The sequence below is a fragment of the Pelodiscus sinensis genome, chromosome 9, assembly GCF_049634645.1.
Source record: "Pelodiscus sinensis isolate JC-2024 chromosome 9, ASM4963464v1, whole genome shotgun sequence".
Lineage (NCBI taxonomy): Eukaryota > Metazoa > Chordata > Testudines > Trionychidae > Pelodiscus > Pelodiscus sinensis.
The window spans coordinates 57863245-57876975 of NC_134719.1; the positions used below are offsets into that span (position 1 = coordinate 57863245).

Below are 13731 nucleotides of genomic sequence, written 5' to 3' on the forward strand. Positions count from 1 at the left end.
GGTGTAGAAGTTGTGTTGAGGGGCCCAAAAGATCTGACATTTTTTGTTATTGCAAAAATAGCATATCTCGTGATATTGCAATAGCCCAGACAGAAGTAGGAAGGGAAACAGCACAGAGCAGTACAAATGACGGTTAAAAATTTGCTGAGCTCCTTGCAATGGTGTTATGAATTTGGGTTGGATTTCGAGCAAAGGCTCATGCTGGTTGCTGGTTTGAATACATTCACTCACCTTCTGAGCACCATTCACACACTATGAGTTTCTCAGCCTCTGATTCTGGATGACGGGAGTCTTATACCAATCATCACATTCATTCAGCCTCTGGCTCCTGATAAACTGAGGCCTGATCAGAGTACTGAGCAGAGAACAGATCAATCATTTCCCTGAGAGCTACAAGGAATAATTCCAAGAAGAAAACCTACCATGGCTCTGATAGTTGCTTAAATAATTTTTGTATCATTCATAAATCTTTTCTCAGTAGACACTGCCTATATAACCACACGTGATCTCAGGACATGCTTCAAGCTGGACCCACAAAGAACACAAATGCCAGAAGTCTTTACTAATAGAGAGGGGTAGGTGAGGCTTTAAAATAGGATACCAGTTCCAGACAATGGTGGAAGAGAGCAGTAAAACAATGGTAACTGCATGTTTGTGTGGCTAAGGGAGACATCTGGCATGGTTTCATAGACTTTCATGTCAGAAGGGACCATTATGATCATCTAGTCTGACCCCCTGCACAATGCAGGCCACAGAATCTCACCCACCCACTGCTAGAATAATCCTCTCACCTATATCTCAGATATTGAAGTCCTCAAACGATGGTTTAAAGACCCCAAGATGCAGAGAATCCTCCCGCAAGTGACCTGTGCTCCATTCCACAGAGGAAGGCAAAAAACCTCCAGGGCCTCTGCCAATCTACCCTGGAGGAAAATTCCTTCCCGGCCCCAAATATGGTGATCAGCTAAACCCTGAGCATGTGGGCAAGACTCACCAACCAGACACCCAGAAAAAAGTTCTCTATAGTAACTCCTATCTGAGGATATTGATTGAGATCTGTGTGAAAGGGTTGGCATGTGGTATAGAAGGAAATGGGATAAAAACCTGTCATCACAGACTCACAGGAGGCAAAAGGCCAATTAAGTCACCAAAGTGACTTAGAAAGACAAGTGCCACTAACTTTCTCTCAAGCTCATCTCATCTGAAGAAGTGGGTTGTGCTCACGAAAGCTCATAATACTGTATATATATATATTGCTGTTAGTCTCTAAGGCCTGGTCTACACTTCAGGGGAAAGTCGGCTTAAGAGATGCAACTCCACCTATGTTAATTACGTAGCTGGAGTTGGAGTATCTTAAACCACGTTTTGGTGCCATCCACAGAGCAGGAGGTCAACGGGAGTACACGCTCCTGTCAACTTCCTCTACTCCTTGTGAGGAGCAGGACTACCGGAGCCGACGGCAGCGCCTTCTCCATTCAAATTAGTGGGTCTTCACTAGACCCGCTAATTTGAACCCTGGAAGATCGACCACAGCAGCGCTGATCTTCTCCATAGTGTAGACATGCCCTTAGGCGCCACAGGACTACTCGTTTTTAAAGTTACACGGCTGTCCCTCTGAGACTTACTGACTTTCAAGTCACTGAGTTGCTTTTGAAAATGCCTCCTCTTGTTTATTCCTTTTGCCAGTTCAGGCCTGAGGGCACAAGGATGGAAGAGTCCACAGATCTGTATAGGAGAGAGAGGGCAATTTGCATCTGTCGCAAGGGAAGAGGTAGGAGAGCAAAGAGGAAGTCAGGCACTGGTGGCTCTGTGTGGGAGGGCAGGGAATTTGGGTTGTCAGTGCCAGTCAGGTGAGAAGTGGTATGACCGAATGTGAGATAACAGCAGGTCTGCATGGGACAGAGAGGAAATTCACATCTGTAACCTGCCGGGGGGTGGATTTTTTACTGGCTCTGCATTTATCACATTACATCCAATAAGGAGCCTTCTTTGCCTCTTAATAGATTTGATTTGGTTCGGATGACAACAGGACTCTTTAATTAAACTCTCCACGAGTACCTGTTCTGTCAGCCGCGTCTGTGGAAAGAGCTCTGTGACCTATGATCCGAAAGCAGTAACCTGTCCCGACCTCCGAGGAGTGTTTCTGTACAACAATGCAGGTTGACGCTTTATTCCGACTTAATCAGGGTAACAACAACAGAGAATGTTTACAGGGGAATGCCATCTGAATTCTCCCTGTCAACATTTCTCATCAACAGACTATGCCAGGCGGTGGATGGTTTTAATGTAGTAGAAGCTAAGGGATTTGTGATCGGGTTAACGAGGAGGAGGATGAAGGATGCAACAAAAGTGTTCTGATCAGGTGGGCTATTCCGAAATCCCACCAATGAGATGTGTGAGCAGGCTCTGCAGTGATTTAGTGTTTACTGGATGTGACACAGATAGGAGAACTGCTTTCAGCTGTGCTGCGGCTCAGAGAAAGTGGGGCGGGGGAGGTGTGTCTGAGTGTGACTTTCTGCCTCTTAAGAGACTGCTCTGTTCTCTCCGTAGAGCCTCTCCGATCACACGATTGGCAAAGATCCACAGGCCGCAAGGACAGGTCAAAGGCAGTGAGTATCTTTTCTCCGTCTCTCCCTGTCTGTCTGCCATGCCTTAATCCATGCTCAGTTCATCTGGCTTTCTACGTGCATTGATGGGTGTTTTTAATTTCTGGCTGTCTCTTTGGAAATCCCTGCTCTTCCATTTTAAACCTCAGTATTATTCGTTTTCTCCCTCGGGATGGCTTCATTCTTCTTGTCCTGGGGTGACTCTGCAAGGTCGTCTTGCTGAAGTTGGGGGGGCCACAATCAAAACAACCTCCCCACCTCCAAAGAGCCCCCTCAAAACATGCGTCTGAAGATGCCGGCTGCTCCTCTCTGCACCCGAGTTCTGTTATCGGACAGGAAAAGGAGTGGGGTGTGTGGTGAGAGGGTAGGGGAAAGATCCCCGGATCGATTCCTAGTGGGACCAGCTTTACAGAGTCATAGATTGGCTTTGTCAAGGTTGAACCGATTGGCTTTACCGGCAGCAGAGAGAAATACCGGTGGGTTAAGAGACTGGGGAAGGGAGAGATCAGCAGAGCCTCAGGGTTGCCCTCCTTACCAGTCTTGGGTCATTGCAGCAGTGGAGAGAGACACGCGTTGGTCAGAGAGGCGTTCACCAGTGGTCGGCTGTGGCATCGGCGGGAAGGGTGGCTGTGCTAGAGGGAAGGGGCCACGGCGGAGGATGGCGAAGGAGAGTGGGGCTGGGATGGAACCCTCATACATCAGGAGCCCAGAAGAGTGCAGAGCATTTTCGAGGTGGAACTCAAGTGCAGGAATGTGTGGGTTTGGGTGGGGGAGGCGTACCAGCAGCTGCCCAGCTCTGCCCGCCGCAAGCAACGCCAGCATGGCAATGGGGAAGAAAAATCCCAGCTACTGGAATCCAGGAGCTCACGTGCTCTGGTTTCACATGCGAGGGAGACTGTGTTAATAAGACAATTCAAGGGGCTTAAGGAATTATAGGGCTTGGCTTCAGTGACAGCACAGTGGAAGGCAGACGGTCAGGATGGGGATTAAGGCGATGCACTCACTGGCATGTAATGCAATCCCTGCTCCATTAGGGTCGTGGGGAAGCGGCTTTGTGCTTTTTTAACATAATCAGGTTTTAAAATGGATGCTGCATTTGGCAGCAGGAGCATTGGGGATTCTTTAGGCCCCAAGGAAGGTAGGCACCCCCCTGCGCCCCAGACAATCTCCTCTCTCTTCTGCTCCTTGGCCTTCTGCTTCTGCGGGTAAGAGGATAGGGAGATTACCCGGGGCCCCTCCTCTCTCATGGTCACTAGGACACAATTATACGGCGTGTGCACCAGGAAGACGATACCAACCCATTCTCTATCCCATCAGCTTGGCTCTTTCTCCTTAGAATAAGATTCCGTCACAAGCCAGAGGCACAAGTTGGTCCTGTACCAAGGCTTGTCTGTTTCCTGTGTCCTTTTCTCCTTCTCCTCAGTCATTCACAGATGGCACAGGCTCCAAGAGGCCATATGATTAGGTGCATCAGGAATGATGCTTTTATACAGCGTGTGAATGTTTGAGCTGGTGGTGGTCAAAGGACCAGCACCTCCAGACGCGTGAAGTCCTCGTGTTATTTTATTTACAGGTTAGCTGCAGCGCCAGCCCTCCCATGATGCCTGGCCAGTTCCATCAACCATGACCTGAGGGGATGTCAGGGGCAAGAGGTAGTTTGGTCTCAGCCAGCTCAGTCCTGAGCTGAGCCCCTTGAGCAAGGATTGCCAGTTGAGTTGAAAGATACGCTCGGTTATGTCCACCGCTGCCGTTCAGCGGTGAGCTGAGACCACCAAACTCACGTCACTTAGACCTGAAGCTGGACTTGAACCTCTGTTCTGGGGAGTAAAAGAGAGGTGGAATTTCCTGCTATGACCAACCCTCAACTCTGAATGGTTGCCACTGAAAATCCAACATTCCCTGCTAGGAGGCAAGAGAATTAAATGGGTTGAGAACAGCTACCCCTCCTTTTACAGAGGATTCTTTGATTTTAAGGGACAGGACGTGACACAGTAAATACCTCCTCCCCGCAGTCTTATCTCCTGCAAACAGCACTGACCGCCCTACACACCAGCCAATTAAAGGGTTAACTGTAACTGGAAGCCTGCATGGATGCCTTACTGATTCCATGGAGGTAACTGAAAAGAAACGATCCATTCTTTACCCCTTCCCCTCCTGTTACCCTCTCCCTTGTCTGATAAGCTTTTAAGCTCATTCCACTGTTGCCTCTTCCCCTCCTGCCCTTCCTTGGCTTCTCCATTTCCCATGGATTCCATTTCCTTGCTTCCCCTCCCGCATCCAAAACCTTTGGCTCAATGTTCTGTCAAAAATGAACGATCTTCCTTTTGCAGCAGCATCTCTTTCATTCCCTGCTGCAGTCCCTTGATCTCAGACATCAGAGAAATGTAACCAGCATTGCGGTAGTGCATGTTGCACCTCTGCTGAGCAATTCACAAGCCTTTGCTGGAACAGGCATTTCAGGAAGGACGAAAGTTGGGGGTTTCTGGTGGAAAAGGCATCAAAAAGCGCATAGATTAGACTCACCTAATGTGTCTGAATGACATAGCATTGGAGTCCTCAACATAGCCTTTTACAGGGGATGTTTCTCCATCAACGTTTAGATCGCTTGTGGAATTTTGTCCTGAGATGTCCATGGTTTGACGCCATTCAGTAATGCCGGTAACTAAGGATCTCAATACTTTGCAATAACTAACGCTACAAGCTACCCATATTGTGCCAGGGAGATAATCGTTGCTTGCATTCAATTAATATTTAATTTGCTCTAAAATGATATTAAAACATGCAGCATAGGAAACATCTGAGAGGGATAAAGAAAAAACTGGGCATGATGCAAACTGGTTCAGAGACGAGCATCCATGTGTTTGGAAAAATATAGAGAGAGTGGTAAAATGTCGTGTTTCCCCAGCAGATGGAAAGATTTATCAAGTTGTTAAAACAAAAGGGTCCTTCCAGGCCGGGGTTGGGTCCAATATTGGAAGAGCATGGGCTGAATTATTGAATTCTCCATTTCTCATCCGTAGGAGAAGGTGTTCTCATTTAGTGCTGGGAGAATCCATTAGTAGATATGTTTTTGGGATTAGGACGGGGCATAATGGATGATGCATTTCTTGCTCTTTTAGATCCTGTTGTAAAACTATTAACCAACATTTATTGGTTTGCGAGGGGCCAGTGCCTATGCAGTACTATTTCCGTGCCCCCCCCTTCCTGTTTGATGCCTCTGCTCCCAAGTTTTCCCAGATTGTTATGTAATAATTGTGTTTTGTGCATGTGTCTCCTACCCCACTGGACGGGCGGGGATGGTTATGAGGTGGGAAGGGGTGAAATCTGTGGAACATATTTTAGAGAGTAGCAAATGATGGAGTGAATCCTTACACAGAGTCATCTATAGTGGATGAGATACATCTCTAGTCCGCTAGGCCTAGTCACTCCGAATTTACAGATTGCATCCTGCTGTATTAGAGAGTCATGGGTCATTTGCAGAGACCACCTGTTCCCTCTGATTCTCTATGTCCCACTAACTGCAAAGGCTCATGTATTTGTGCCGTCCGTGCACTGGTGAAAAGTGGTGACTGATTTCTGGCACAGCTGCCCATTTCCCCCTTCCATCTGCCAAGGAAGAGTGCCATGAGAAACCATTCCAAGCCTGTGGCCTTTCACACCAATTCACCATTGTCCTTTACTGACTTATACACTACAAAGCAAAGACTTTAATTACTTGAGACTGTTCTGATATTTTAGTCCTATCCACTCAAGCACAAAGCTATCTTAGAGATCTCTCGGCCTTCACAGAAGATGTTCGACTAAACCCTAGAACCCTTACATGGTTCCTTACATTAGATACCAAGTCACTGAGATTTTGCATTGTACAACTCTGGCTACTCTTGTAACTGTCACCTCCTCTGCTTCTCCCCTGCCTACACCCCTATCCCACACTGATTACAGGAACAGAGGGATGAGGACTCGCCTGGGCTGCCTGTCTCACAAATCAGACTCTTGTAATGACTTCACAGCCATTCTTCCAGATAAGCCCAACCGGGCTTTGAAGTGAGTACAGACGTACCTTTCTCCTTTCCTTTCTATTTGTATTTCCTTCCTTTTTTGTACGCGATAGGCTTTGAACCCCAATCCCTGCAACTGGAGTTGGTTTTAGCACTGAAGATCCCTGAAAAATAATTAAGTTAATCTTTTGAGAGGAAGCAATGAAAAATCCCCAAATCTTTGTTTTTCCCAAAGGAAGACAAACATCCAAGGAACCTGAAACAACATCAGCTCTGTTAGAAAATATCTGTATCGTGGCTACACTGAGGCAAATTCTCAGCTAGACCATGCAAACAAAACAAATGGGAGTCGTCTGCATTTATCTGAGGACAGAATTTGGCCCATTGTTACTACAAGTCTAAATATGAGCATTTACCTCGGCGTAACAGGTGATCAGCATCTTCAATCCATTGCCCTATTATGCTCTACAATGCTGGAAGAATTTACCCAATATACTATGTCTCATTATTAATGTAAAGGACAAACAGTTTTATTGAATGTATTGAATGTATGACTTGTGTAAAACTTGGGATTAATTCATCGTTGATTGTCTCTACTTTGGTTGATACAAAGTCCTGGTCCGGGTGTTCTTGTCCAGCCCTTCCCAGGCATGCTGCACCAGAAGGCTGTCTGCAATAGAGAGTATGTCTACACTACAGAGTTTTGTTGGAAAAACAGCCATTTTTCTGACAAAACCTGAGTTACGTCCACACTGCAATAGCGTTCTTCCAAAAGTAAACTGAAAGAACAGAGAGAATTTTCTAGCGTTGGTAATCCTCTTTCTACGAGGAAGAAGCCTTTTTCTGAAAGAGCTCTTTCGGAAAAAGATGTGTGTGGACGGGGAAGAGGGCGTTCTTTCAAAAGAGAAGGAAAGAGGAAAAAGCACAGGTGCCCCGGTGGCCACTGCATCCATAGTAATCATAGCTTAAACGCGTGATAGCATCCATTCAGTATGGACGCTCTTTCGAAAAAGCAATCTTCTTTGGTGTGTGGACGCTCTCTGTCGGAAGAAGTTTTTTTGGAAGATCTCTTCCGAAAAAAGGTTCTTCCAAAAGAAGCTTGCAGACTAAACACAGCCAGACTATTTGTGATTGTCATTTCCTTTCTTTTAGAAGATTATCAACAGAAGAAGCCACAAGATGGGCAGATTCTTTTGACAGTCTTTTGTCCCATAAATGTGAGTAGAAACCAAGTTCTATCTCCATCCTCTTTCACAAATATTTACTGCAGATCAAATGTGAACAAATTGTATTAGATGGCGCAAGAACCCACAGTGGATCACTCACAGCTGTCTGTCTTCACCACTCATAATTAAGGCATCAGGGCAGTATCACAAGAATATGCTGAGTGGCAGGGTATATTGCAAAACTAACATACACTGTGGCTGAAATTTTCAAACTCACCTGGGGTATCCGGTTGCCCGATTCCCATTAACGTTAATAGGAAATCCAGTGGGCATTCAAATCCCCTATGTGACTTTGAATGTTAGAAAATTAACATTGTTTTAGTTGTTAGGTGGTTTAACTTATAGTTAAACTGACAAGTTTGAATGGTCTACAAACACAGATCCTACAAACCCATTTAATCATCACACTTCATACCACAAAACAGATCAATCATTCCAATTCTGTTCATAGAAACATTATTCTGTTCCACCAAACACATCCTACCCGGAAGCTATTGAATTCTGATATCATGGACTGTAACCTGGGACTGCATTCTTTCCAAAATCTTTTCTATACCTTTAACAAACAGCCCCATTGAAATCCTATTGCTTTCTGCTGGGAATTAATTGAGGACTGCAAACTGCTTTGAGATCCATGGGTGAAAAGATGTGGCATTATTTTATAACAGTAATTCCCCAAGAATATAGTTTTTGCAGCTAGGGGAAAAACGGGGAGGGGAGGAGTATTCAGCTTTTTAAAAACACTCTTTTTTGCTCAAAACACAAAATATTATGGAAAACTTTTGTCACTATCCAAATTTTTTTTGCATATCTTTAATTTTGTCAGAGTCCTATGTTACACGGAGCATAAATTACGATATTAAAAAAGATAAGGTTTGTGTATACAAAAGCATGCTTCTTTTACAAAAGCAATGTAGACAAAAATGTCAGCATTTATTAGTAGCTACCGCATAGAGAGAGGTCTTTGAGATCAATATTTCTTTCTCTAATCTTTTCCATCCATGTGTAGAATTTTTCCATCCATGCAGAGAATAATTTTTTTCTATGCACCGAGGCATGTGCGAATGTGCACCACCAGTAGAAACAAAAACCTAGCTGCGGGTGCTCTACTAATCAGCTGGGTGGCATTTGAATCTCTCCTTAGTGGCCACACAAGTGTACAGCTTCTAGGGAACATCAGTTGAGATACCAGCTTTCTCCAATAACGAGAATAGGAAGTTGTGCTAACTTTATGTTACGTGATAACAAAAAGATGAGTTTCTAATATGGCATTGGTAGAGTTACCCAGTGAATTGTGAAATAGCCTTCTCAGGGAATAATCTACGTGCTGTTTTGTACCTAAAGCCTCTGGAATTGCTAGTGTGAGGGTCAAAATCTGCGCTCAAATAAACTAAACTGATACAAATTGGAAGTAATTCCATTGAGTCAGTCCTATTACTCTTGAGTTACACCAGTGTAAACGAGAGCAGTGCTTGACCCACAGACCTTTGGGTGAAAGGGATTATCTTGGGGTAGTCATTGTGGGTATTTTCATTTTCACAACTGCATTAAAAAGGCAATAGATCTGCCTCAGATCCAACAGGGATGCAGGACAAAGCTTCAGTTATCTGTATTTCCCCCCCATTAAGAAGCACTCGTGAGCAAATATTGTGCTACTGTCAGACAGATAAAGAAGTTCTGTGCCTATTCTAGCATTTCTGTGTGGCTGTCCCCAGTGAACATTTTCGACTAACTGCCTCCAGCTAGTGCCAAAAAGGGAGAGAACCATATCAGTCACATTTCCTTCTGACTGCCTGTGTGAACAGTATTTGCAAGCGTAATGCTCATGCTCTGAGGCATAAGCTGATCACCAGCTGGGCCCAGGAAGAAATTTTCTATTTGCTTTCTAATGTTATGCACGTATCATTTTCTCGGAAACATCTGGCAAACACCGTTGCTTCACGAGATGAACCGCTGGTCTGTTCTGGAAGGGAAACTCCCGTGTAATTTTCAGAGAGGTTAAAAATTAGATATGGTTTGCCAGTTCGCTTAGAATAATTTTAATGGCTCCCAGTTTTCATACACCAGAGCCAAAGTTATACCTGGAATGAGGTTTTACTCCTCTTCTGATTGAACACTTTTTTGATGTAATGGCGTGTTATGAGAGAGCTCGGGAACTGAATGACAAGGAGCCAACTCCAGAGATATACTGGCAGGAATGAAAGGGAGCAGGGAGATACTTTTCAGATCAAAGGGCGGGATTAAATGTTACGAAAGTGATACAATCTTGAGACCCTCATAAGAATTCAATGGGTACTGCCAAGGGAAGGAGGCTGACACAAAGAATCACAATGCTATAGTATTCTTTTTTGGAAGTTCTGAACCCCGTGTTGCTACTTACAATGAGACTACAAAGAGGCTGCAGGGGGAGATATTCTCAAAAGGAATCATGCACTCTCTATGTATGATATCCGCTCATTTACCTTTGCAAAATATCGGCTGACGTATGGAAATCTATTGTCTGCATCACTTTATTGAACTTTATAGTCATAGGTAATCCCAACACAATATGTGCAGGAGAGGGTCTCTGGGAGGAGTCTTGGAGAACCTTAGATAAAAGGTGGTTTCCAATAACATCTGGTTCCAGAGTGATACCAGAATGTAAGGAAATCCACTGTTCTCACTGACACCTACCCTTCCCCACAATCTCTGCTCAGAACCCCTCTCCTGGAGTGTGTCTCTGACAGCTATTGCTCTGAGACCTGGCAATTCAAAAGGGCCCAGGGCTCCCAGATGCTGTTGCTGCTACTGTGGGAGAGGCCGGAGCTCCGGGCCCTTTAAATCACTGCTGGAGTCCCAACTGGTGCATTCCAGGCGGCGTGAAGAGCTATCTGAGGGTGGTGCAGCATGGCCCGGGCGGCTCTGAATGCTGGCTGCTCCAGCCCCGCCCCTTCTGCCTGAGGCCCCGCCCCTTCCAGGAGTGCAGAGAGACAGGCCCCACCGCTTTGCCCAGGGGCCCAGCGATTCCGTCGGCCTCCCTGTTTCTTGGCTCAAGGTGTCTTATGCACCACACTGGCCCAGGGAACAGCCGTCTTCCAGGCAATCTGCATTCTCGAGCCAGGAGCACCTGCTCTTGTGGCCCAGACCTGGAACGCGACACGTTGCTGTGACCTTCTTGTTTGCCAGGGACAGGCCAGCTAGCACTGCACAGTCATGTGGAGTTTTCATTTTCTAAAAGCGAGGGGGGAGGAGAAAACCTCAGGGCAGCGTGATGCAGCCCTTGCGACATGCTTGTAATTCGCTTCCCAGGCCAGGCAAGTGACTGTAATGTGCTGCCTTTGAACATCTTTACCCCAGTTCATGCCATTAAGGTTAACGATGACTCCTGTGAGACTGGAGCTCAGTTGGGCCTAGGAGTGTGTGTGTGCAGTGAGGGACACAAGAGTAGCTTCCCTCTGTTTCTCACGCCCAGGAGACACGGTCTGGCCCGCCAGATGGAGATTCCTTTTGACAGTGTGCCGGCGGAGCAATGGTGCGTCTCGCTCTGCATCTCTCACGGGGCTGGACACGGGGCTTGTCATTCGTGCAATATCCAGCAGGACAAACTGTCCTTAACTCCTCAGTCAGCTTTCAACAGTCAGACCTAGAAAAACCTTCACGTACCTTTCCTTTTGCCTTCTCGGGTGGTGATTTCCCCGCCTTCTCCTTCTCTCCTGATTTCTCTGCTCTTCTGACATAGAGCATCTTTCTTCTGCCTTTCCTGGAGCACTCCTGGCTCTACTTCCCACAGATTCATGGGAAAATCCCAGTCTTCTTCCTGCTCTCCCAGCTTTGTGCTGCCAACACGAGCCCAAAAAGAAATGAAACAGTACTAGGGTTAGAAAGATTCGGGTACTCCCGCCACCTTCAGCATCAGCAAGGAGTAATAGGACTCCCCAGTGCCTTTTGAAAATAAAACAGAGCCATTGCTCAGTGCAGCAACACCTGCATGTCTTGAGAAATCTCAGCCTATGTTAAGTGCCAATCAAATCTAAGGCATGAAATGCAAGCATTACCTAAATAACCATTAATGTGCTCATTCCAGCATAGGCTAAACGGCTGGCGATCCAATTGTCTGAATGAATTAATCCTGCAGTCTTGGATCTTCTCAAGACATTGAGGACTTGTCGTCATTCATCTGCCTGCAGACAGAACTCCTTCCTTAACAATCCTTATTGCTCTGGTCAGTCTTCTCTCCACATTCTTAGGGAATGAACACCAAGTAGGTTGTAAAGAACTCTTTGAGTTCTAACCACATCTCTCTGACTGACCTTGGGCAAATCCAAGAGCCTTCCTGCTTTACTGCCTCTTCTATCAAAGGAAGGTGATAATACCTAGGACACAGATGAACTGGGAGGATGAATTAAAACCAGTGACACACGATGCCTAAGTGCCAAAGATGATAATGACTTAAAGCATCCAGGGCTGGAGGATACTTCTGGCACATCCTTAACATCAGGGGAGGAGCTCAGAAAAAGATACTTGTTTGGGAAATAAGTGTCCTTAGCCCAAGCCATCCCCAAGATCCCCAGTGCACCTTACAGCTTTATGGATCAGCATGATGCTGGAGCAGGTACACAGAAGGACATAAACTGAAGTTCTTAGTGAGGCTAAACTCCCACAGAAGTCGGGGAGAATCGTGGCTGAATAAGAAGTGACCCAAGTAACGATTGTGGAATCGGGCTTGTGTTCACAAGAGTGAAAGGAGAATGTTCCAGCCTTTCCTTGGTCTGCTCTCGCAGACGTGCAAAGTCCTTCCAGATCTGCTCTTCTTACAGGTTCTGATGCTTTCTTCCCTTAGAGGAATTCTATGCATTTCTTTATTAGATTGCTCCAACAGTAGCTGCTCCCCACTTTGGTTTCGGGTGGTTCCCACACCCACCACAGCTCCTTGTTGGGGTCAGATGCTTGAATAAGTACACTAGAACTGCCAGGCCAGGTCCTAAACAAGTACACCGATACCCTCTGACCGTGCCCTTGGAGAAGGAGGTATCTTTATGACGATGCGCCATGCCGAGCCATCTGAAGACTCCCAGTACATCACTGATGTATCACACTTCCTAACTCCTCCGTGCTTCTTTTGCTGATATTTCAGTAGGGGACTCCATTGATGATGCTTTGCTGTTCAAGTCAGTTCCATACCGGACACATCCGGGGGGTACTGTGCTTCCAGTGAAAAGGGCTTTGAAACAAAGGTTCCTGTAGTAAGCAGTGCTCCCATGATTCTCTTTGTGAGCATGCAGGTCTTTAACTCAGCCTCCAGGGAGCAGGATTCAATAGGCCTATATCTGCCCTGGAATTCCCACCAGATGGCTACAGTGCTCTCCTCCACGCCCCTTCTTCCCCTCCCACCCGGAGCCGCAGGGCATCACGACAGTGCGGATCTGTCTGTCAGGGCGCAGGAATCTGCTGTTCACTCTCAGAGGCTGCCACTCTTACAGCCACTCAATGCCAATGGACAAAGAGGTCAGTGCTCTGTAACAGCATCTCCTCTCAGACCTGACATGCTCACTACAGGTACCGCATTGCTGCGTGAGGTATCAGATGAAAGCTTAGAGCACAGTGCTCATGTTAAGTGGAAAAAGAGGCATGCATGGTTGGTCTGCAGGGAGTTACGTGAACCTACTAAAATACGTTTGAAACTGCGGGATCAGGAAGAGTTGACAAATAGCTTTTTTCCAGACAGGAGCTAAGAATCATAGAATCACAGAGCTGGAAGAAAAATGCAGGACTATGTAGCACTTTAAAGACTAACAAGATGGTTTATTAGATGATGAGCTTTCATGGGCCAGACCCACTTCCTCAGATCAAACAGTGGAAGAAAATAGTCACAACCATATATACCAAAGGATACAATTTAAAAAAATGAACACATATGAAAAG

The 13731-nt window shown here is 46.0% G+C and overlaps 1 protein-coding gene across 2 annotated transcripts in view; it reads left to right on the forward strand.

Moving 5' to 3' along the window:
• RGS8 (regulator of G protein signaling 8) overlaps positions 1-13731 on the forward strand; it is a 31332-nt gene that overhangs the window by 7498 nt on the left and 10103 nt on the right. The window contains exons 2-4 of one of the 2 annotated variants that reach the window (XM_006126926.4): positions 2551-2609; positions 6549-6650; positions 7757-7821. In XM_006126926.4, coding sequence (XP_006126988.1) covers positions 2551-2609; positions 6549-6650; positions 7757-7821 — 226 coding nt within the window. The remainder of the gene's footprint in view (positions 1-2550; positions 2610-6548; positions 6651-7756; positions 7822-13731) is intronic. The other variant, XM_006126927.4, reaches the window with a different exon arrangement.